Genomic DNA, 24057 nt, shown 5'->3' with positions numbered 1-24057 from the left:
AAATCAGCCATCCCCATGCTCCACCTTAGGGTTTAAAAGCGCATAAACTATTCCCACAGGTGAAGGGCATCCTTGGAATTACCCCCCACTTTATGATCATTTTGTTTTAAATTTTTTCAACACTCTTTCATCACATAAAATTAAATTATGCATTCCTCAACCTCACTCTCCTCCTCTCCCTCTACCATGTCTTAAATATATCATAATCATATAGAACCTCTAAAGCTTATTGTACTAACCACCCCCAACTACTTGAGGATGGTGGAGCCTACTCCTTTGTAAAATTCACTTGTAACACAAAATCTTGGATCAATCCATTCCGAGTTGATGTCCATACACTTAATTTTAACTCGCCTTTAATTTTGACTTTTGTACGCTAAGTAGGAATCCCATTATAAAAATTCTCCTGCCCTCATTCTTATGCTCCTTGGGATGCCACCTTGACAAACTAGAGTGTGCTTGTCGTACAAGAAAAACAGGGCCACTTTTGAAATGCATCCTCTCACGGTATTTGAAGGCCAATTAGAGGAGGAGAATTTTGACTGCCCATCTCCGGTAAACATGCAGTGACTTCACCGGTTACATGTGTGCTTGTACCGCGGGTGTTCCTCCAAACCCCGGCAACCACTTTTCTAATATCTTGGTTAAGAAACATCCTCTCATTTTAATATATAGTTTTTGTATCAGATTTATAGGTAGCTCTGGAATTAAACAAACAGCCTCGTTAATAATGAGAACGAGTGATGGGGGTTTCAAGTTTGGGGATTTATTGCACACAGGAAGGAGTTTCTTACACTACTTTCCAACCCTTGTCCCCCTCTTTCTTCCCTTCACGTACCTACTTTTCCAGCTACAACCGACTGGCGGCCGTTGATATTGATGACTAATAGACCATTGCCATACCTAATTCCCCCTCCGCCGTTGATGTAGGCGACCTCCCACGAGATCAAACCAGTTTGAAAACCTACACAGCATGAGAGAAACGACCGAGCCTAACCAAAAATTGCAAATACATTTTGTAGAGGCTTTCCATGTACAAACAAAGTTGATTCTGTACGGAATATCATAAGGGAATGATGAAGATGAACAATTCCTTAGCTGGCATTTGGGATATACAACAAAAAAAAAAGAAAAAAGAAAAATTCAAAGTCTTCCCATTTACATAGTTTGGTGGAAATTTGGCCATTCTTGAACTTGACTTCTTTCCGGGTTTGTTTAGGCTTTTTAAGCTTGTGGGTTAAAACTTTCCCCCCCCCCCCCCCCCTCCCTAGAAAAAGACAGAGAGAAAAATGATTGATGTTGAATTCTTGCTGAGTGATTTTAATGACGGAGATGAGTGATGGTATCCCAATGTCATTCTCCAATATATTTTATTGTGCCCATAATGAAAAAGAAATTGATAGTTTACCTAATTTGATTGATGTAGATCTTTATATTAATAACCTTACTCCTTTTGAGACCACCTTTTTAACGAGGAGAAAGCTCTTCTGGGAGAATATCTTTCTTATCTCTCACAAAATAGCATATATACTATTTCTTCAATCACACCATTTAGGTGTGACAAGATATCATATGCTTAGTTGAAAAATATTTGAAGTCATTCTATAGAGGATTTCAATAGTTACTACCTCATACGTCAGATTAAACCATTCACATGCACACACATATGCTTATCACTATTCTATTGCATTTGCATTTGCATTTCATCTATAATATCATTTGATATTTAAATTTTCCTTTAAGTCCTCGTGTTTGACTAATTGAATAACGTTTCGTGTATATTTTGATGTTCTAGAATTATTTGTTGTTTTATTCAATGGTTTGAATCTTATTATAGATATTTTTAATGGTTGAGATGAGACGGGTTTGATAAGTCGTGGTTTAGGATTTTGTTAATATTTATTTATTTATTATTTTATTTGAAAAATAAGAATGATAGGAATGGGAAGAAATGTTAAGTCAATGATACGTGTTTTTAATCCTTTAATAAGGTATTGTTTGGAAATAATTTTGAAATTTATGCTTGGGTTTTTTTAATGTGTGATTTTAGATGGATGTAATTGTCAATATTTATCCAGAGGAAAAATGGACACGTCAGCATGAAAAGGGCAGGCTTTTTTCCAATGTCGTATCCAGGAAATGCCCAGAATTCAGGAGAGGTTGTTGGGTAAAGGGCACTCAAAGTGACGTCATTGACACGTCACAGCACAGCCTTCCCACCAGGATTATGATCTGCAACCTAGCCACGTTTTCCAACCCCGGCCCTCCCGCCACTTGTCCTCCTCCCTCCCCCGGCCCCACTTTCGCTCTCGTCACGTGTCGCCCTACCCACCCCGTTGACCAGTCAACAACGGACCCCTCTGCCCTTGATTCTGACGACTAGTAACGCCATCCAATGGCCAGGAACGCACCACAGCTAATCCATAAACTTATAAATATCTTTTTTCTATTTTTAAATTAAAAAAGAAAAAAAAAGGGAGACCGTTGCTTGAGGGGGGAGGAATCCTGGGAAGGCGGGTGCACCGAGGCAGGTAGGGCCGCACCCAAGTGGGGGGTGCATCGTGCTTGGTGCAGTGGCAAAGAGTTTTTGGGGAATGTTCAAGTGAGAATGTGTGTACGTGAGACTGTGTTGTCTACGGGAGACACAAACAGTAATGCAAATCTTTGACCGTTGACTTCTCACCTTATTTTAAATAAAAATAAGAAATAAAAAAAATTGTTTTAACATCTCGAGAAAATACTGATATTAAATTTAAAAAACCCAAAAAATAAAAAAAAATAAAAAATAAAAAAAAGCAAGTGAATGTGCAAAATCCTCAAATCACTGCTCTTCTTCACTGTCTCCCATTATCCATGCTCTCTGCTGTCTCTCATTAATTCTTATCTATTCATATAATTTGATTAATGGGTATTGATTTTTGGGCCTACAAATTCATGGGGTTGTCCTTGGACTACTAGGGTTTATTGCCAAGATTAGGGTTTTTGTCTATTTCTTTTTTCAAAAAAAAAAAGAAAAAGAAAAAGAAAAAGGCATTTCAGTCAATCTTGAACTACTAAACATAAATTCAACGACTTGTTGACCATGATAAATCCATTCGATAAACCACCAAAATTTTCCATTTGAGGAGGGAATATTATAGAAGATCAAAACAAATATGGACTCACTGAAATTAATGTCAGTTGTTGTTACAAACAAAAACCTTGATTTGGGCTCAATTGTCGAAAGAAGAAGATGAAGTGGTTGGCTTTCTTGTTTTACCTGCGGACAAGGTTTTACTTCGAAGGTGGGAAAGCAAAACTAAATCCAGAGTAGTCTTCATATTTAGTATGAAAAATCATTTCATTTAATCTTGAACTACAAAACATAAATGATAAATCCGTTCAATAAACCACTTAATTTTTCCATTTAAGGAGGGAATATTACAGAAGACCAAAACAAATATGGACTCACTGAAATTAATGTCAGTCGTTGTTACAAACAAAAACCTTGATTTAGGCTTAATTGTCGAAGGAAGAAGATGAAGTGGTTGGCTTTCTTGTTTTACCTGCGGACAAGGTTTTACTTGGAAGGTGGGAAAGCAAAATTAAATCCAGAGAAGTCTTCATATTTAGTATGAAAGATTTGATTGATTCAATAAAACATCCATCATGTATGATCAGCTTGTAGAGCCCTTTGCCCCCATATAAAACTGAAGGCAACAATTATAAACTCTCTCATGCAGACAGTCTTCTACGTAAAATAAACAAGAGTAAGCGAAGACACGTGAAGTCCAAGTTGCAGAAGGGCTATTCTCGTGTCGGATATGATGCATGATGATATCGTAACATGTGGGGTATCGCATGTTGAGTTAGAAGGGGCTTGCGGCACGAGGGGAGAGCCAGGATCATGGATTAAAAAACAAAACCCTAATTTGTTTTTATATAGTTGCTTACACGGGTTGCAGACCGTGGCATGCATAAAGAATATAAACAGCTTTTTAGGAGATAATTTAGTTAAGGAAATCGATAATGTGGTCCATCTTATATGATGTGGTGGGATTGGGGGTGTGGCATGGAAGATAGTTCCACTGACTGTACTAACATGGAGGCATTAGTTTAATCCAGTGAAGAAATCATAACCGGATCGTCAGGGCAGGATCCTGCCTTAATGCGACGGTTTTTCGGGTTTATTACTGTGATTTAATAAGCCAGATTAGTCTGGACCAGGGTTCTAATTGGCTATTAGAGATTCCAATCAGTGTAAAAACTGTAAAGTAATGTGATGCTTCACATGCCAACTTTTTAGCTTGGAATTTTTATCATGGCACACAGTTAAGGTCAGCTGGCTTATTGAATTCTTTTTCTTCATACTTCTTCAAAAGACTTTGGAGTCTGTGTTTTGAAATATTTTTGCAAAGCTTTTTCAATTTCTTCATGGTGTTTTCTTTTTTTGAGTTGTTTAGGCACTGCCCACAGAAAGACTCATGCAGCTTCCAATTCATGTAATCATGAACTCCAAGACTGTCTGAGCTAGCTTTATCATTTTTGGAGCCCTACCTTGCTGTATTATTGCTGGAATCTTTTCATCTTTCCTCATCAGGTGAAAAAAAAAAAAAAAAGTAATGTACCAACAAAATCATGGAATCTGAAACATGTTGAAAGAAGGAAAATTTTGTGTGGCATTGAAAGCTATAGATCATATTTCTTGGAATGCCTGTGTCCCTATTTCTATCATACTCCTATGTCTCTGTTGCCCCCATTTTCTTCCACTGTGACCCCAAATCCCTGCCTAACTCTTAAGTCTTCGTTGACGTGGAGGATGGTGCCTGGAATCTGCTCATGCCCGTCAAAATCAGCCAACTTTATGTCAGCAAGTGATCAGAACTTTTTTTGGTGTTCAATATTGGGATAGAATTTCTTTTCCTTGATATTTTGAAGGAACTTCAATCATATACAATGTAATAATGCCAGTGCTCAAAGCTTCAAATGGCGTTGCAGGAGTAGACATCAAAGAAGGATCATATAGTTCATAGCTTCCTTTCATTTGGATTATGATCCTAATTGAAAAATTAGTCTTTGAAGTGTTCATAGTGTTATACTTTTCAAATTTAAACAAATTCTAATTCGGATGAAATTGACAGCAATGATCAGGAAAAGGGACCGGGATCAATATATAAGTTTAGACTCTTAGTACTAAAGATATTGTAAACATGTAGGCCTAGTTCCATGAATACAACATCCCCATTAACTCTCTAATGCATGCAGAGAAGTCCTCAATCCTCATCATTAATACCTGCACCTTTTGAGTATCAAGTGCCATATATTTGTATATATGTCACATGTCCACAAAGGGCTGAGTCCTCATGTTTAAAGGCAAAAAGGTTCAAATTTGAGACAAATTTTTCGAACTTTATTCTTTTCCATAGTTGGGTTATTAGGCATGCAGTGCTTTCACAATAATTGGCATGTGATAAATGGCTTGAATTATTTCTTGTGTTTGTGATCATCTTTTGGATGCATTACTGGAACAAGAAATCGTTTAGATTCTCTCAATTTGTAGGGCTAATTAAACACGTTACCGACACGTGTAATTCGCCTTGATTTGCCGACATGAGAAGCATCATGATCGAGAGGTAGAGAAATAGAGTATGAAGGGTGCATGTAAATGTGAAAGAGGTCGGCCAGGTACTTGGCTCGTACCAGATGTAAGGGCATGCATATGGGCTCTTGCATGCTTGAATAAGAAACTAAAGGTGAAAAGTATATGGATGGGAGTAGTTAGCTTGCTTTATTGCTGATTTGAAATGATGCCATGTTCTCCACTTCATGCACCATACAGATAACACAGTACCACACCATTACTACAAAAGTGAAATCTATCTCTATCAGTATTTTTCACCTCCCAACACAAGTATCAAAAGCCCACTAGCACAAAGGCAAAGGGCACTGCAAATTTGACATATTTCTTTTCTTTTTCTTTCCCTTTCTTTCCTTTTCTTTTCTTTTACCCCAAAGCTCAAATCAGGAATCATGGACAAGAGCTTATGGGGAGAGTGCTGAAGTCCTTGTCTCTGTGGCTTTATCCATACTCACCAAATAACTGTTGCCGATGACTTTGGCTTTAATTTTGTACGTGTTTTTCATATGGCTTATCCCTCCCTTGGCCCCTTTATTTCTTTCACTTTCATGGACAGTGATTTTACCCATTTGAGGAATGGGTGCTTCCCCTTCATGGCTTCTGCTTTCATTTCCTCCTGGTTCGTGATTATGGGGCTGCTGGTAGATGGGTCTTTATCCATTTACTGTTTCTGCACTCTTGTCGGTCAAGTGCCCCTTGACATTAGAGATACTGTTTTATGCCCATTGCAGTCAATCCTCCACCTACTGGAATAATCCTCACTTATTATCAATGTGTATGTGCATGCCACTACTCAGTGTCAAAGGGAGCTCCCAATTATTGTGTCACTTCAAAAGTATCTCTCTTTCCTTTCTCCATACTATTAGTTTTACCATTGCTGGATGTTGTTACAGTACTTATTCCTTACTACTTAATTTTCCACTTTCCTTACCACCCACTATTATAAACAATTAGCATGTCGAATTTCATCGACTGTCATGTGAAGCGATAAAACATAAAGCGATAAAGAAGAGGGCACACCCTCATTTTGACTTCAATTTCCTTGTTCCATGAGATCTTTTCAATTTTTTGCAGTTTGGTTGGGGTATCCTAAGGGCGTACTTATTAGGGAAATGAAAATATGAAGATACTTAGGAAAGCAGTCCATAGGTGCTGAGGCACTCATCAAAAAGTTGTCCCTCAGATGTATACCCTACAATCTTTCAAGAAAGCTGTCGAAACGCCAGATGTATACCCTACAATCAGTGTCTTTCAAGAAAAAATTGGAACCCCCTCCAACAAATTAAGAATGAAAACCTCAAAAGAGGATGTGCCCCCTACATGGTTGCTCCTTAGTCACATACACGTAGCACCTGAACAAGCACATGTCCATGAATATGGACTGTATCTCAAGTGGAAAATGATGTTTTGGGGTATCAAAGTACAGATATGGAATTGGTCGAAATACACATGATTTTCTCAAACAATGGTTGGGAACAGATATTGGTTTACAGTATATGAAGGTACCCAACAGTTCTAAGTCCACCAAAAAAGTACATGATAAGGAGTAAAAGTACCATTACAGTTCAAAGTACAGATTTGGGAGAAAGGGCTGCGGATTAACGAAAAAGAAAAGGTAGTGAAAATGAAATCGGCTGTGATCAATATAAAAATGTAAAGCAAGTAGATGTTTTGGTGTTCTGAGTTTGTGGATCCAACAGGGTGATTAACATGGATTAAACATGTTGTGGGTGGGGTTGTAGCTTTTAGGGGATATGATTAGGGTTAGAAATTCTTGTTTTAAGATTGAGGCTTAGATTATAATCATGCTGGTCATGTCTGTGGATCATACAACAGGAAGATATAAAATAAAATTTAAGCAAAAATGAAGTGCCAGCACTAGATGAATGGCTACATGGCCTACACAGAAACTCTAGTCAGGGAATACTTCCTAAATAGGAAAAAAGAGGGCATTTAACAAAATCATTGTTGTTGCTTTGCAAAGATTATTAAATATTTGAACCATTTGAGGTGTAAAAAAAGAAGAAGCAACCAATTGGGCAACTGGGTTGTGGCCACAAATCACATGGTATACCAATAAAATGAGCTTGTCGGCTCACTTTTCGCGGTTGGGATTGGTAGAATGGTGATAACATTGTGCGCTGAGGCCCAAACACATTGATTATACACTATATAGTCTAAGAGGATAAACATTAATCTAAAGTTGAAAACATGACAAGATGGATCAAAAAGGAAAAAAAAAAAGGAATGATGACAGATAAAGATGATGACTAGTTGGGGGGGTTTTTGTGATACTAAAGCAACAATTCTCCATCGTTAGGCAAACTCTCAGATTCCCTTTGAATGACATATTTGGTTCCCTAATCAAAGGCCAATACACTTAGTGATCTAGGCAATGGAGTTTATGTCCAATCCTAGTGATTGGATGGCATTGGTAAAAACTTTGAGCCCATTGTTTTGTGTCTCCCAGTTAGGCTAGCCTGTGGGGCCTAATGGTGCGGACACCCGCTTGACCACAAAGTACGGGGAAAAAAGTCTCTCTCTTTTACATGATGATTGCAGTCATATGGAGTGGGGGCAGGCATACTTGAGCTTACTATAGTTTTCATAGCTATTTTCTTTGCTCTTCCTTTACAACTTTCCATTTGTTTAAGGCATGGTGTGATACAGAGGGAGATCTAGAGAGGTTGGGGGGCATTAGACCATGTAAGGTGGGGAACACATTCATATGGAAGTTGAAACCTGAGAACCAAAAAAAAAGAAAAGAAAAGTGAATAAACATATGCAAATAGGTTGCGTATGACCCTCTATCTTGCTCTAAATGGGATGAGGGGATTTCCATATTTTCCAATACAAACAGTTTTAGGAGTGGGGGTTGTGGACCATATCTGCATTGAACAAATGCTGGCTTGTCTGGATAGTGGTTTGGAATATGATATATGCAAATACAAGCCTGTTTTTCTCTTCTTTTAGTTTTTTTGGGATCATTTTTTTTTTTGACTTGTATCTCGCGTTTTGGGAGGGGGTGGTGGTGTTGAAAGATAGGGGCTTTGAGGAGGGAGGGGGGGTGTTGGGGGCCCATCTGCAAATGCATCTAAAAAGGGAGGGGGTGTGTCATGTCCCCCTACAATTGGCCCCCCCCATGAAGAATGGAAAGGGGATTGCATAATTATGTCTTGTTCAAGTATCCTTTTTGGCCCCTCCATTTGCCCTATTCTCCTTCAAAGGGTGGGGATGAACATAAGCTCAGCTTTGAGTGTTTGCCCCCACAACCTCCCCTCTTAAATGAATCATATCTGTTTTCTGATGGCAGGTATGGGTTAGGAGTACCTGGACATGGGTGCGTGGCTCATTGCCTTCGACCGCTCTCCTTCAAAAGTATCCTTTTTTTTTTAATGTACATTTTCGTGTATAACATGTGTATATGTATTGTTACTTTTGGACAGTCATCATGTAAAGGATGGAACCATCGCCTTCTCCTCTGCATTAAGACACCAGACCAGGCATGCACAGTCAGTTTCATGGGGCTTGTGGAGGTGTCCAAATTTCAAAATGCATTCATGCATATGCTTAAAGAACCATGATGGACCCTCTGAGCAGCACTCAACTAGCTGACACAGGTAGGTTTTCTCATCTTCAAGAAAGTGAAAGTTTTGTCCCTCAATATTTAATCACCACCTCCTGCGATTTGTCCCCTATGTTTCCCCTCTCATGCCAACTCCTTACAGTGTCACTTTCCTCATTAACCATGATCTTGCACAAACAATAGTCACTGTACTGCAGCTTCCCACACATTACACTGGATTCTGTCTCCATTTTCGCAGAAATTTTTCACACACATATCTATGAAGCTCCAAACTTGTTTTTATTGGATTCCGTCTTGTATCGCATGAAATTTCTGATTCAATGTAAGTAAAAAAGACGGTGTTTTCGCCTGCATTTTGGAAGTTTCACATGGGCCTTCAGAGTAGGTCTCTTTAAGGGGGAAATGGCTCTGCCAGGGAAGTAAATTGTTACATAGAATCGCATTTCATTGAAACAGGTCTCCAAAATTTAAGGTAATTATATGTACAACTTTACTGTTCTCTGCAGCAGTGGTCGGTAAGATATGATATGTGTCACCCTAGGATGAAAACTTGGGGGAAAAGGACAAACAATAATGACTCAATGGGGATCAAGACTCAAAAGAGTTTTGAGGTCATAATACACCCAGTGAAAGACAAACTCCTGGTACATTCCTCATTCACCTCCTATTATTGTAGTAAGGTGCAGTTTGAACCCATCATGTTTTGTATGCTCCGTTAACAAGTTCCTGTGCCCAGCAGTCTCATGCTCAACAAGAATTGGTGCTGAACGCGGACAAAACTTGTTGCTTGCTCACAAAAAAACCAGAAACACACAAGCACAGGAGAAATTTGACCCGGTATTTTTCCTTGTGGTTCCCTCTCAGAAACTAAATCTAGGAATTTCCTCTCGATATTTCCCTTTTTTGCCTAACTTTCTGATGGCCTAACAGCGCCCTTGAATAAGAAAAGTGTTCATCAGCCATCTGGATTGAATGCTGAAGCGTATCTTACTTCCAACTGTATGAAGCAATAACATTAGATGTGAGGGTATAGAAAGTAACATCCATTCAATCTTGCTCACATGATTTGACTTCTGTGACAAGCTCTAATGATCTATAGCCGGAGATGTACCACATGCTGGGCAATGTGAAATGTAACATCTCACTCAAACACTGAAACCGCACCATCCCAACCGCATGCAGCAATCACGTTAGGTAAGAGGGGATGGAAAGCAACGTCTATGCATGCTTGCTCATATGCCTTGATTTTTTGGACAAGTTCAGATGATCTGTAGTCATAAAGGTATATACAACCATCCGAGGAGCCTGAGGCGAGTTTCTCACCATCCAAACTGAAGTTGCACTTGATGGGGAACCCAGAAACCCCATGGTTCTCATACCTCTTGTACTTGTCTAGTTTGAAAGGAGGGCATGACGAGAAGATTGCAATATAATTTCCATTTGATTGCGCAATGAAAAATGGATCAGATGGATGGCATCTAATGCAGGGACAGGTATAGGCTTCCACATAAACCTGATACAGAAAGAGAGAGAAAAGAAAAAAAATAACTTTGCTGAATTTTCTATTTCACACAAGATGGAACAGATTGGAGAATAGGAAATGTTAATATCTTACTGCATAAAAGGTCAAAACACAGTTCACATTTGATCCATGTTATTACCAAAATGCATAATGGAGCTAAGTATAAACAGTCTAAACACATCAAATATGGTAAAATAAACCTTATTGACACAGCATGCCAATGATGAGGACATGCTTATGTTTAATGAAATGTCACCTAGATGGGTATTTTCATATCAAACCATCTAACTAGAGTTCAAAAATTGACAGATTGAACATTTGACCAAATGGGATGCAATTTCAAATTCGCATTGATATAGCATCATTTAAAATGAAATCCTTGAAAGGTAAATCAAATGAGACAAATAATGCATGAAGAGGATTAGAAATCCTCCCTAGTTGCCATATTCTCTAAAACTCAATTCAGTGCCTTGATAAAAAGAGATTTGAGTTTGAAGCTCTCTTTTATGAAAGAAATTCATTAGAATTTTCTCACTCACATAGTCCATGAAATTAAGGTCAAGTTGACACATGAAAAATATGAGAAGGTTAAAGGAAAAATAGTGCTCATATGCACACATGGACAAGTTCACAGATTTGGGCACGATTAAACTAGATACACATCAATAGCTTAAAACACCTATTCTGATCAAGATAAAAAGTTAAAAGAGAAACAACCTTTTTTCTTTTAATTTAATTTCAACACAGTAGAAGATATGGAGTTCTTATATCTCAAAAAATGTAAAATAAATTTATTAAATCTGATTATTATTTTAATAAAGGCATCTATCTAATGGAACACATGAAAATCTATTTTCCATAGGACCTCCATCAATATTTAACTCTATCAATGAACAATACAACTACTTGATAATATCAGGAAGATGGGATATATCTTCCACTAGAGAAAGGAGGAAATGGTGAGACAGTCTTACCTGATTAGACAATGGAACCTGTCGTGAGACATCCCAAACAACAATAGAGTTCTCACTCATGTTACTTCCAGACACATCACTGGAAGAGATAAATTGTTTGGCATTAACAGTGAATTCAATGTCAAGTATTGGACCAAGACCTCGAATGTATTCATGAACTACCTTGCCAGTTCTAATATCCCATAATCTGAGGCGTCCTTTTGATCCCCCAGACAGGAAGAGGTTGGAGTTGTCTGGATGGAGCTTTATGACACCAACCACCTGATCCTCTGTAAAAATCTGAGTTTGCAACCCCTTCTCAACATCAATTAATCTTGACGAGCAGTCATATCCACAAGAAAGCACAGATAATCCTTGCTGCAACCACTTGACATCTTTCACTGCTGCATTATGATAGCTGAATTCACGTGCTTTCTTCTGATCTCTACTCCATGCATTCCATATGCAGATGGCATGATCCATTCCAGCGGAAGCAAGAAGATGGGCTGTTGAGGAACTTTAATTAACATCTCAACAAGATAAGTAATATACATCATAAAAATAATGCATTATGATGAAACAAAAATGATCAAAAGGACAACCTGAAATTTAAACAAGCTGATGAAGTTGAAATGGAACATGCAACTTTAAACAGTCAAAAGGGTAGCCCGCAACTCAAACAAACTAATAAATTTGAAATGGGATATGCATGCAACTTTAAACAGTTGGCAGGATGACCTGCATCCCAGAGAATCAGACAGTGAACGGTATTATGAAACCCAGTTTAGTTCCTCTTGTGGTTGGGTTGATGTCCATGTTCTGACCAATTGATCTACATTTAAAATTGTAATCTAATCCAACTAAATTGTTACATTACAAACATTAGGATGTTATTTGAATTTTTTTTTTAATTGCAGGCTAATCCATTCTATTATTCAATTTCTGGCCCATGTTAGAAAACACCAATGACAAATTGAAGTGACATGTCAAAGAGTATTATATGCTGCCTTATTGAATTATGATGAAATACTAATGTGCATCCAATGCAGGGGTGGCTCAACAAAATTTGGAGCCTTATGCATAAACTTTAGATAAGGTCATTTTAAACAATTATACTAATATAAATAATATCATTAATGTAATAAAAATATAATTATTTTTATATAATAAACATGATCCATTTTGAATTTATTGGTATTACTTTTTAACATATAAAATTATTAATCAAGATCTTATGTTGTGTCATTTAAAACTCTGTTATTTTAGTTGTGAAATTTAATGATATTCTATACAAGTAATAGATGCAATTAAGAAAAACACAGCTTTTTATATATAATTTAGTGTTTCAATTATATTATTTATTTGAAAAATAAATACAAACCATCAATATTAGAAAACTCAACATGGTTAAAACATATTTATCATCAATATAAGACCAATCTTGATTCATTAATTTTTTCATTATTACCACAAATTCCTTTTTTAAGGTATTATGCAAAGCTAAAGACCTCATTTTGAATGAAGGTCTCTAACATCTAATTGAAATGATACTTCATCAAACTTTCAAAGATGAAATTTAAACCTTATGTCCAGTAAACCTAACATGTAATGCATCGGGTTGTGAACAGAATTGGAGCATCTTTGAAAATGTAAGTGACCAAAATAATTACAAGTAATAGTTTAATAGAGTCTTGAATGTAACTTAAAAGTTAAAAGTTATAACTTTAAAATATATTTATAAGCTTATAAATTTTTGTAGATTCATAGCAAGAGGAGAAATAGGTATCATCAACGCTTGAATGATTTGGTATACATTAAGTATAATCGAGCCTTGAAGAAAAGATACAATGAATGTGACACCATTGACCCAATTTCCTTGAAAGATATAGATGATAGCAATGAATGGTTGATAGGAAGAATGGAAGATGGGGATTCTTATGGAGGTGCACAAGATGATTTTGTATTTGATGATGATAATTTGACATGGGGTGATGTTGCTAGAGCTACTGGAGTTGAGGAGGCTAGACTTGATACTAGAACTAGAGCAAGCTCAAACATAATACCACCACCGAGGGGGATAGCTTCAAGCTCTAGAACTTTGCCTTCTCATTCACTAATAGATGAAAATGAAGATGAAGATGGAGAAATGATTGATTTAGTAGATGAGGAAGATGGGAAAGGTTACAAATGTGATGATGGAAATGATGATGATGATTTTGTTGATTTAGAGGACAAGTGATGATTGATTGTTGTGGACATTTGTTATTCAAGTGTTTTTTAATGATGTTTTTGAATTGTGGACAAGTTTCATGTTTTGGTTTGGAAATTTTGGATTTGGATACGTATTAGCAATCATGATGCTTTGTTATTATGCTTTGAGTTCATTATTTTTATGTTTTTTGTTGATTAAATTGAAGTTTTGGATAATATTGATGATTTAAGTGTTTAGGACATTATTAAATTTGATTATATTATATAAAAATATATATGTAAATTAGGGTGCGCCTCACTTCACTAAAGCTCGCGCCTTAGGTGCACCTTGCACCTCAGGCTCTAGGAGTACTTTACGCCTTGGTGTGCCTTGAGAATTTTAAAACTATGGTGGGGAGTGTCCATTGAAAGACAAATTTCAGGTCCTGTTTCATTTGGCTTCTCCAAGAAATGCTTGGATGGCAAATCTTTTGGAAGCAATTAGGCAAACAAGGTATTGATTCCCTTATTTTTAGAAATATTTCCTTCATGGAAAATTGGAGATGTTGCAAGCTTTTGCTTCATTGTACTAAACTGGTGAATAAGGGCAAATTATTCTGATAAGTTGAGTTGGAGGCTAGCAAGGATTGATAATTTCACTGCCAAATCATTCAATAGCTTTTTGAGCCTAAATGTGTCTACTTCTTTCCTTGCTAAGGAGCTTTTAGGTCATCTAGTGACTCCTAAATCAAGCTCATGAAGCAAGGGTGGACTCTAGTTGGTTGGTCTTGCCTTTGAAAGTGGTAAGATGAGTCTGCTAATCATATTATCACTCTCTATGCGATGGCCTGTAATTTGTAGTCATTGTTGTTTTCTCTATTTGGGATCACTCCTTGATTGGTTAGAGACCTTTTGCTGGGTCAACATGGAACCCTTGTTGAGAGGAGTTGAAAGAGGTAGTGGAGACTTACCCCTCCGCTTTTTGGTCCAATTGGGAAAAGTAGAATAGAAATTTTTTTATTTTATTTTATTTTATTTTTTTATTTTTTATTTTTATAGGTAATTTGAGCTTGAATTAGAAGCGGCGAAAACGGTACACATGAAGTATACAATTAGAATGCCAAAAAAAACTAGGCAAAGAAGACAAAAAACCTTTCCCCTAACTAGACATATGGCCATTCTATAAAGTCAATCATAAACAAAATATGATCCTCTATAAACACCCTATCCCAATTAACAAGAGTATACAAAAAGGAGTGTTTTAAAGCTTGGTTCAACCGTTCGATATCATTGTATGCTCTTTCATTTCTTTCCTTCCATAAGGTCCACATTAAGCATAAAGGGGTAGCCCTCCAAGCCTTCTCCCTCCTCTTACCCACAAAGGCACCATGCCAACCAAACAAATTCCTTTTAATAGAAGAATGCAAAACCCACTGCACACCAAAAAGGGAGAAAATCAAACTCCAAAGTATTGCAGCCTTTTTACAAAACAATATTAAAAGGTCGGAAATATTCCAAGTAGCACCTATTCGGCATATTCCATCCCCTCTTTTTGAGCTGGTCAATGGTTGAAATTCTGTTCCAAGATGCTTCCCAAGCAAAAAAGCTCACCCTCATGGGAGCCCAAGACCTCCAAGTAAGACCCCAAGGAAAAGGGTCACTATAGGCCCTCATGAAGGAGGGGTAGAGGGATCTAACAGAGAAAATGTCATCCCTACTTTCCTTTCAACTCAATACATCCTCCAATTCTCTTCTCACTACCAAAGGATGCTATTTTCGGAACAAGCCCTCCACCTCTTCCAATTCCCAATCATTAAAATGCCTTGAGAAGTGGATTCCAACAACCCGACACTCCACTCCCCTCCAAAGCATTTGACACCCACTCATCTTTGTTAACCGTCAACCAGTATTGGTAAAATTGATGTATTGGTAAAAGACATCATTATTAGATTTTTTTTTTAAGGCTCTTGGTCAAGGGCTTTGTCAGATTCTAATGTTGATAAACTTACAGAGTTCAAATTGTTTACATAGATTATAGGTTGTTGTATAACTTTCTTTTTTCTTATGCCTTCACTTCTTTTTATTGTTCTTTGTAATTCTCCAATGAACTTGAATCGTGTATGAGTTTTTGTCTTGCAGCACACAATGCTCTTCTTTTTAAGTGCTAAAAATGACAAACCAAAAAGGAAGAAAAAAAGAAAAAAGGAATGGGACCTTCAAAAGATGACATAAATTAATAAATTTTCCCAAACGGTTGCAAATAATCAAGCATGATTGTAAGTGCAAATGAAGGACAAGGTCAACGTTTCAATTTGAAAAATACAGGCAAAGATGGTGACAAAGGGATACACCAAACATCCAGCATCAACCACTAAGGAAGTTGGCACAAAGCATAAATTAAATTCAACAAGGGCTCGCTTTATAACAGAAAAAATTCTCATAAACCATTAGTTGGAAGCTAAGAACCATCTTAATCAAGAAGCATATCTAGAGACCCCCCATTTCTAACTTCTGTAGCAGTAAATAAAATTATATCGAAAAGGAACTTGGTTAAAAAGGTTTATTTCTGCAAGATTCTTTGTTAGAAAGATTAGCCACATTGGACAGTGAGGCGTTTAAAGTTGAGTGGAATACATGGTAGAATGAAACGGAGGAGGACATTAGAGATGGTGAAGTTCCAGATGACAAGTGGTGTTCTTAAGCTTGGAGAGAATCTTGAAAATATAGAAGAATCTAGGAGAATAGGTTTTCTTGTAGGAAATGGAGAGTTTCATATTGCTCTAAAAAGGTAACTCATTGAGTACCATATGATGATGCAGCAGCTTCTGGTGAAGATATATGTCTTACAAACATTGGTAGTCCCCTCTCCTCATTTTGGTTGAAATGACCTTGATGCATGTCAATCCATCCCCAGAGAGCTCAAAAAAAATCCTGAAGTACTAAGATGATGTTTGATAAAGTTGAAAATTAAGCACTAAATCCATAAAAGTGAAAAATGTTTGGTATTAACTAAAAAGCTTAAGTGCAGATTTTTTTTTTTTGACAAATAAAATGATTAAAATTTGAACATAATCAATTTTACAAATTTACCATCACACTCGCGTCAAGACATATGGATCATTCCTAATAGATTTAGTATCATCTACATTAGTCATCCTTACATATTAAACAATCACGTAAGTTAATACTGCATGATCTTATAATATATGACCCATAATTTTTCTTTGTTCTTTTTTATCAAATTCTCAAAATTTAAACAAACTGTATTTATTGCATCTATAAAACAAAACAGTTTGTTCCTCTATATTATAGAAAACGACCAAACTTAGATAATAAAATATTAAAAAAAATGCACCTTTTTTGGGTACAAGGATTATTTAAGCGTAGTTTAATTACACCCTTGAACTTTCTTATAAAATATTTATAAAAAATAAGCCCTGATTTATGCAACTTGTTTCATAATAAAGAATATGTTATAAAAACCAAATATTTTTAACAAGAAAATTTAATGAAAATAATTTCTAGAGAAAGATATTACATAGAGGGAAAAAAAATTCTTACTTGACCTACTAAATTCAAGAACCATAAGACATGGGATTGTGTAAATAAATTATCACACATACACATGCATAAAAAAAATACAAATAAATTGTATTTAAGATTTTCAAAATCATACTTAGCATTTTTTATCTTTACTCTAGGAACAAGAAAAACTTTTCAAAACTCTTATTATTGACAAATTAATTATGGTAAATCATAAAGTAAAAGAATTTCTCTAGTAGTAAAATTTTATCATAGAAAGGATTTAACATTAAAAATGTCAATTAAAAATTAATTAAATTTTAATAAAAAAAAATCTCTTTTAGTAAAATTTTTAAACAGTAAACAATTTTGTTTTAAAACAAGAGGTAAAGTTGGAATTAAAAAGTTGTAAAATTTTAGAAATCATTTGTCATGTTTTGTTTTAAGCGGTTAGTCAAGTCTCTCTTACTAAAGTATTAAGTAGCTTCCAAATAGTTTTTAATTTTACATGGTTTGTAATTTTTGTTATCAAATACAATTAGTTAATGACACCCAATAATTTTTTAGATTTTCAGTACTTATTGTAGTTATCAAACACTCCCTTAATAATGGGAGGGTCAAACTCATTAGCAAGATGTGCAATGCCCGTATTGGAACCCTAGCCCACACAGAGCCTTGCTTCCAACTAGGGCAAATGTATCAGCATTTAGGCACTGTGCCAAAGATGACAACTTCGAAAGGGTATAACAGAAAATTATATAGATATTTTGGAGAGATATTAACTGTTTTCTTGGCATCAAGGGCTAAAGAATCATCCTCTTAGGTGCATACAACATCACCTTCACCCAAAGAAGAAATAGGGGAACCCCCTGGGCATCTGCTATAAGTAGGCATTCACACTCTATGCACATTCAAAGAACCAAGGCATGTACCTAATGGTACGCATCTTTGCATGTATACTATAACACTATGGCACAAGAAGAGGTATGGAGATAGCAAGCATGGTCAACGATAGAAGACACCAAATAGCATGCTTGTGGAGAATTGCCTAGTTAGATGACATTAAATGTATATTACTGGTGGTGCTCACCCATTGGTTATGCTACAATGATGCCTACATATTGCAAATTGCTTATGTGTTCAACAATCAACTCAAAGGGGCTACTTATAGGTATCAAGGAAACCATCATCATCCATTAAGCATTCGGCCAGTACATGCATTTATGTGTACTTGTCTGTGTGGCCATTTATGCATGTAGCCACAGTTATGTGTCTCCATATATTAACTTTTTGGGTTTGCCTGTTGAACATCTTGTGTCCACGTCCATAAGTCATAGGAATAAACAAATTGAGGTAGATCAGCACTTCTAAGAAGTTGGCAACCAGCTTATTCATACTTGTAGGAAAACAGAATAATGGACTACTCATATTTTGACGAAAAGAGGGAACAAAGATCATTATCCTGAAATTCTGGGCTCATCATCCATATTAGCCTATTCTCCAACTTGAATGAGAATGTAAGCAGGAGTTACAGGGTACCTCCCTGCAAGGCAGCATATTTTGGTATCCTTTTACAATCTGGCCACATTTAAAGTTACCAAGAAACCTAGGGTGGGGAAATCAGACAATCACTCCCATCCCTCTTTTCTCATTTTTAAAAACCCTTTTTCCTGAATCACTCTACAAACACCCTTCATTTTCCCCACACAAACCAATTGACTCTTAATAAGTTTATTCTCCTCCTCCATCAGCCATTTGATGAACAACTTGGTACTTTTGTCTCCCTCCTTAAACCAAATAGTTTGCAACCCCACTATTTGATTCTTTCTCATCTTCATCTCCTCTTTCTTTTATGATGTAAGATCTCTTACTTTCTTCCCTTGAAAAGTCCTTAAAATGTGAAGAAAACTCCAACCATTCTTTTTTAGCCATAAATTCTACTATCATGTGCAAATTGCCCTCATACCTAAATGGTCCAGTTTTGCATGTCAACTTGCTGCTCTCCATCGATCTCAACTACAAATACTAAATGTTCCCCCTTTTCATGTCACAAAAGGTCTATCATTGCAAAAAGAATTTAAAATCCAGTGACATTGATAAAGTTCTAGAAATTTGATTCCATGAACTCCAATCCTGTCCACAGTTGTGTAATATTAAAATATTAAAGGAAAGCTAGCAAGACTTCCAAACATTTATTAAAGCAAATGAGGCATCCATATCAAATCTTCAAAGAAAATATAGGTATTGAATATCACATTAGATGCTTAATATGACTAAGTCAAACCACAAAAGGACGGACAGCCATTATCACCACTCAACTGAAATTAAGAGAAATAACTCTCCAATCAAATATTTCTATGATTGGGCTTTCACAAGCATATGACTGAGATTATTTATTTTTTTTCTGATAGAAAACAAGAACATGCATTAATAAGTGCCAAAAAAGGAGGGGGCGCACCTTACGTATACAGGTTGTATACATAGAAACAAGCCAAACACACCTCAAATAAAGAAAGACCACATAAACAAAACAAAGCAAAGTTAACCACAAAAAAGAGTATCTAGGAAAATCAACATAGAGGGGAAATCCAGCTCAAAGAATCCCTAGTCCACTAAAAAAGAGTCCGAAAGAAGAGATCCTTTAAACCCTGGTAGGAGAGTTCTTTTAAAAGTATACAAGAAAGCATCCAGTGCATATGAAGGGAGTTGCTCAATGAACCTAAATTCTGTGATCTCTATCATTTTTCCCTTTTTAAAGACTCATCTTTGGTTATCTAAATCCGACCTTGGATTGCATGAAAAGATTTCTATTTCAAATGCTTAAAACCATTAATTAGGACCATAGAATCTAAGAGCTATCATAAAATCAGAAGAAATCAACCATGCTAAATGACGGATTGGTTCCCCTGATGACTCCACAAAAACAACAATAAAAAGGTTTTCACCACAAATGTATGGGGAATTAAGACAACTAACCAAAGAAGTAAATGGAATTGATAAGAAATTAAAGAGCAAACAAAAATTTCAACAAATTCTTGATTAAGAGCACTAACCATGGGTCGGTGACCACTGAATAGTATTGACAGACTTTTTGTGGCTCTTCAAATCTACGGACAGCCTTTCAGATATTCGACCTAGCTGTGAACGGCCCTTTGCTTGATGCCTCAATGATGACAAGATATCACGTGGTAGATCTGAATCTGAAATACTACCCATAACTAAACACAAGAAAAAAACAATTACTTCAGGCAAGCAAAGCAATATGTTTCGATCAATGGAATCAAGAATCAACTTCAAGAGGGCATGATCATCTAACAAATTTTTTTTTTCTTAATATGCATGTAAAGAAACTTGCTCAATAATTTAAACTACGATAAAACAGTCACACTAGAAAATGACAGACTATGGAAATAAAGATCTAGCACTTGAAAAAGAGCTTGTCAAAATCTAAATATACAGTTACATCCTTTTATTGTCTGTGTGCAGCTCTCCACCAAACATAGATTTCCATGAGCTTTTCCAAATGCTGACCAATCCATAATGAACATTCTTTTACCCTCTGATACCCAGACTTTTCAATTTCAACCAATGTACATGTGTACATGTGTTGACACGACATGACATGGGGTGTGGGCATGGGATCCTTATTGGATACTCTTATTTTACTTTGAATGTAGTTGTTTGATTTTTTCATTGATATTCTTCTATTCTTTCAAATTTCTTAGTAATAATTACATTAGAGAAAAAGAAGAGTTAGTTAAAAAGTGATTTTTTATAAAAATATTTAAGGAGAAGAGGAAAAAAGGGATTAGAGGGAAAAGATGTGAGCTTTTAAAATGATATCCTCACTTCCAATTTTTTTTTAATTTTCTTTTTCTCTTTTATTATGTCCTATAGCAGTACTCATGCCCATTTTTTAGATCCTTTTTAGCTAAGTTCTTGTATCCTAAAATTTGAGTTGTGAAGGATTAGACACCTGAATACATACCCACATCTACCACGCATACCCAAACCCATGCAACATAGGTTATACCCTCACATCCAAACCCATACCAGCACAAGGAAAGATAAATCATAAAATGTTAACCTAACCAAAGTTTGATCCCATGCTAAGCTATCATTTTTTTCTTTTTTGATAAGTAAGAGTATTGTATTACAAAAAGGTGCTAAAATAGCGGCTTAAGATCTAAAGAAAGAGATGCTTACCCCCATATAGCTGAAACAAAAAAACTGTCCAACAAGATGTACAAAAAACAACCCTTCCCTCAATGGAAACCCACCCAATCAATGAAATTAATTAACGTCGAAGGGCCATCTTTTATAAACAATTTAGACTCCGACCAAAGTAAATGTGCAAAAAACGTTTGCAACTTTTGAATGGACAGCACACCGCCTTCAAAGGCAATTTTGTTCCTTGCCTTCCAAACTGACCAAAACAAGCATAAAGGGCCCACATTCCAAACTGCCCTATGTTTCTTACCCACAAAAAACCCTTTCCACCCCAAGATGGTTTCCCTAATTGAGGACGGAAACACCTAAAATACTCCTAACAGAGTAAAGAACAACTTCCACACTTCCCTTGTCTTTTCTCAATGGAGAAGAAGATGGTCTATGGACTCCTCATGCGCTTGGTACAAATAACATCTATTTGCTAAGGTCCAACCCCTCTTCTAAACTTGGTATAAAGTTAGAACTTTTCCTCATGACGCTTCCCAAACAAAGAAGCTTACTTTTGGCTGCGCACTAGAGTTCCATATTATCTTCATTGGGAAACACCTTGTTGAGTCCAACTCTAAGGCTTTGTAAAGAGACTTTACCGAAAAAATGTCATCCTTTGATTCCACCCACCTCACCCTATCCTCATCCACAATCACTCTTTTCCCACTCAAACACAACAACAAGTTTTCCATCTCATTTATCTCCCCATCATTAAAAGGCCTAGAGAAACAAGGGCTCCAACAATTCCAACATCTTTCACTCAAGCCTCTTTGGAAGTAGTTAAGGCAAATAAGGAGGGAAAAGATTTGCACAAAGGTGTAGTTCCACATCACTTGTCCTTCCAAAAGCTCACCCTCTGCCCATTTCTCATCACAAAAGAAATTCTAGAGCTAACAAGGTTCCCAAGCTTCCTAATTGATTTCCATAGGCCTACACCATACCCATCCCTAACTTCTCAAGAACACCACCCACCACGCTCCTCCCCATATTTCCCCCTTATTACTTGATTCCAAAATGCCTCTTTTTCATTTGCATAGCGTCAACTCCATTTTCCAAGGAGAGCCTTATTGAGCATAGCAAGGCTCTTCACCCCCAGCCCTCCTTTTATTTTATCTCGACGAACCATCGTCCACCTTACTAAATGAGGTTTTCTCTTTAGAGCCCCACCTCCCCAAAGAAAACCCCTCTAAATCTGCTTCAATCTCATTCTAACCACTCTTGGTAATTGGAGAATAGACATACCATGGTAAGCTATCATATTGGCCTAAAAGCTTAAGTTGTTAGCTATTGGGGTCCATGATGCATATCAAGCTAACATTACTCACCCCAAATATTCCTTTGTGGTTAGAGGGGCTAATGGATCCACCAATTCTCATCCAAGAAATCTCATACGAACATTCATACAAGGCAGCGCCATACAAACAGTACCATCAACATATAGCTCCAGATCTAAAATTTCTTGTATCTTCAAATAGGATATCTAATTCTTATCCTTTTCATTCTCTGCAAATCATTGAAGTTCATCGAGGATGCTCGAGGTAATACCCAAAGGAACATGATAAAACAGTGTATTAGAACAAGATGATCAGTTTTATGGCCAAGAAAAGGTTTCTAACTGCCTGAGTCAGTAAATTAGGCTTCACTTGCAATGCAAAGGTCTGTTATGGATTTCATGATCTATGCTATAAACGAATGATATATTGATTCTTTCAGCCATTGATCCAAGTGCAACAGAGCTATACCTTAACAGAAAACAGTTTTTTCGCCAAACATTCCTCCTCTTCCCTTCTCCTACAGACTCAACTGCATGTCCATCCGTTGGAGTTGAATAAATTTTACAACAAAAATAATAAGGTATACGAGAAGCCTTTCCAATTTGCCTATCCGAGACGATCAGTGTCACGATATGAAATTGTATACACAATCAGTATCATTCAAATTCCATATTTTGGAAACAACATAGTGAAGCATGAATAAGGAATGAGAAGAATGAGAAAAGCAAGTACCAGGAGATGCAGAGGCAGCCGGATTCGGAAGGGGAGGAGAAAGGGCCGGGCTGAGGAGAGATCGCTCTCTCTTGGATATGTATCTGCCAGCAATGAGAGGGTAGGGTTTGGGGAGGAGAGGAGGGTTTTGGGGTTTAAATCGCTTCAATGGAGGGGGTGTTGGTTCTGCTACTGGTCGTGGTTCGTCATCGTCGTCGTCTGAAGGAGTAGAGTACGCATTGCACAGAAGATCCATGGCAGATTTGGGACTATGCCCTGCTTCAATTCTGATTTCTTCTTTTATTCCACTTCATCACAGTGGAAAAAACATAAAAATATACAATCAACATCAACCTAAGATATTCGAATGGGAAATGATGCATCTCGGCCCAGTGGAAATATTTGGTCTTAGCCCACAGGGCCCGAATTTGGGCCTGTTGCAATCAGGTGAAATTGGGCCAAAC

The 24057-nt window shown here is 36.7% G+C and overlaps 1 protein-coding gene across 2 annotated transcripts; it reads right to left on the bottom strand.

Annotated features, from left to right (window-relative positions):
- Positions 1-9627: 9627 nt before the first annotated feature.
- On the bottom strand, positions 9628-23933 carry LOC100250407 (uncharacterized). 2 transcript variants are annotated; one of them, XM_002280310.4, is made up of 4 exons: positions 23615-23933; positions 20444-20608; positions 11700-12184; positions 9628-10716 (listed from the first exon to the last, which is right to left on the bottom strand). In XM_002280310.4, the coding sequence occupies exons 1-4, from the start codon at positions 23847-23849 to the stop codon at positions 10345-10347; spliced, it is 1257 nt and encodes a 418-aa protein (XP_002280346.1). In that variant the 5' UTR covers positions 23850-23933; the 3' UTR covers positions 9628-10344. The 2 variants fall into 2 exon arrangements, with proteins under 2 accessions (XP_002280346.1, XP_019073047.1); XM_019217502.2 differs by lacking the exon at positions 23615-23933 and adding an exon at positions 23351-23417.
- Positions 23934-24057: the final 124 nt, after the last annotated feature.

This window comes from Vitis vinifera, chromosome 19 (assembly GCF_030704535.1).
Source record: "Vitis vinifera cultivar Pinot Noir 40024 chromosome 19, ASM3070453v1".
Lineage (NCBI taxonomy): Eukaryota > Viridiplantae > Streptophyta > Magnoliopsida > Vitales > Vitaceae > Vitis > Vitis vinifera.
This window is presented reverse-complemented; position numbering and strand designations above follow the sequence as displayed.

Excerpts from the sequence above, each read along its gene's own strand:
- LOC100250407 (XM_002280310.4), bottom strand. The coding sequence starts at position 23,849 with ATGGATCTTCTGTGCAATGCGTACTCTACTCCTTCAGACGACGACGAT. Across the intron at positions 20,609-23,614 it reads GGCTGCCTCTGCATCTCCTG|TTATGGGTAGTATTTCAGAT; the intron begins GTACTTGCTTTT and ends TCTTGTGTTTAG. Across the intron at positions 10,717-11,699 it reads AGGTTCCATTGTCTAATCAG|GTTTATGTGGAAGCCTATAC; the intron begins GTAAGACTGTCT and ends TTTCTGTATCAG.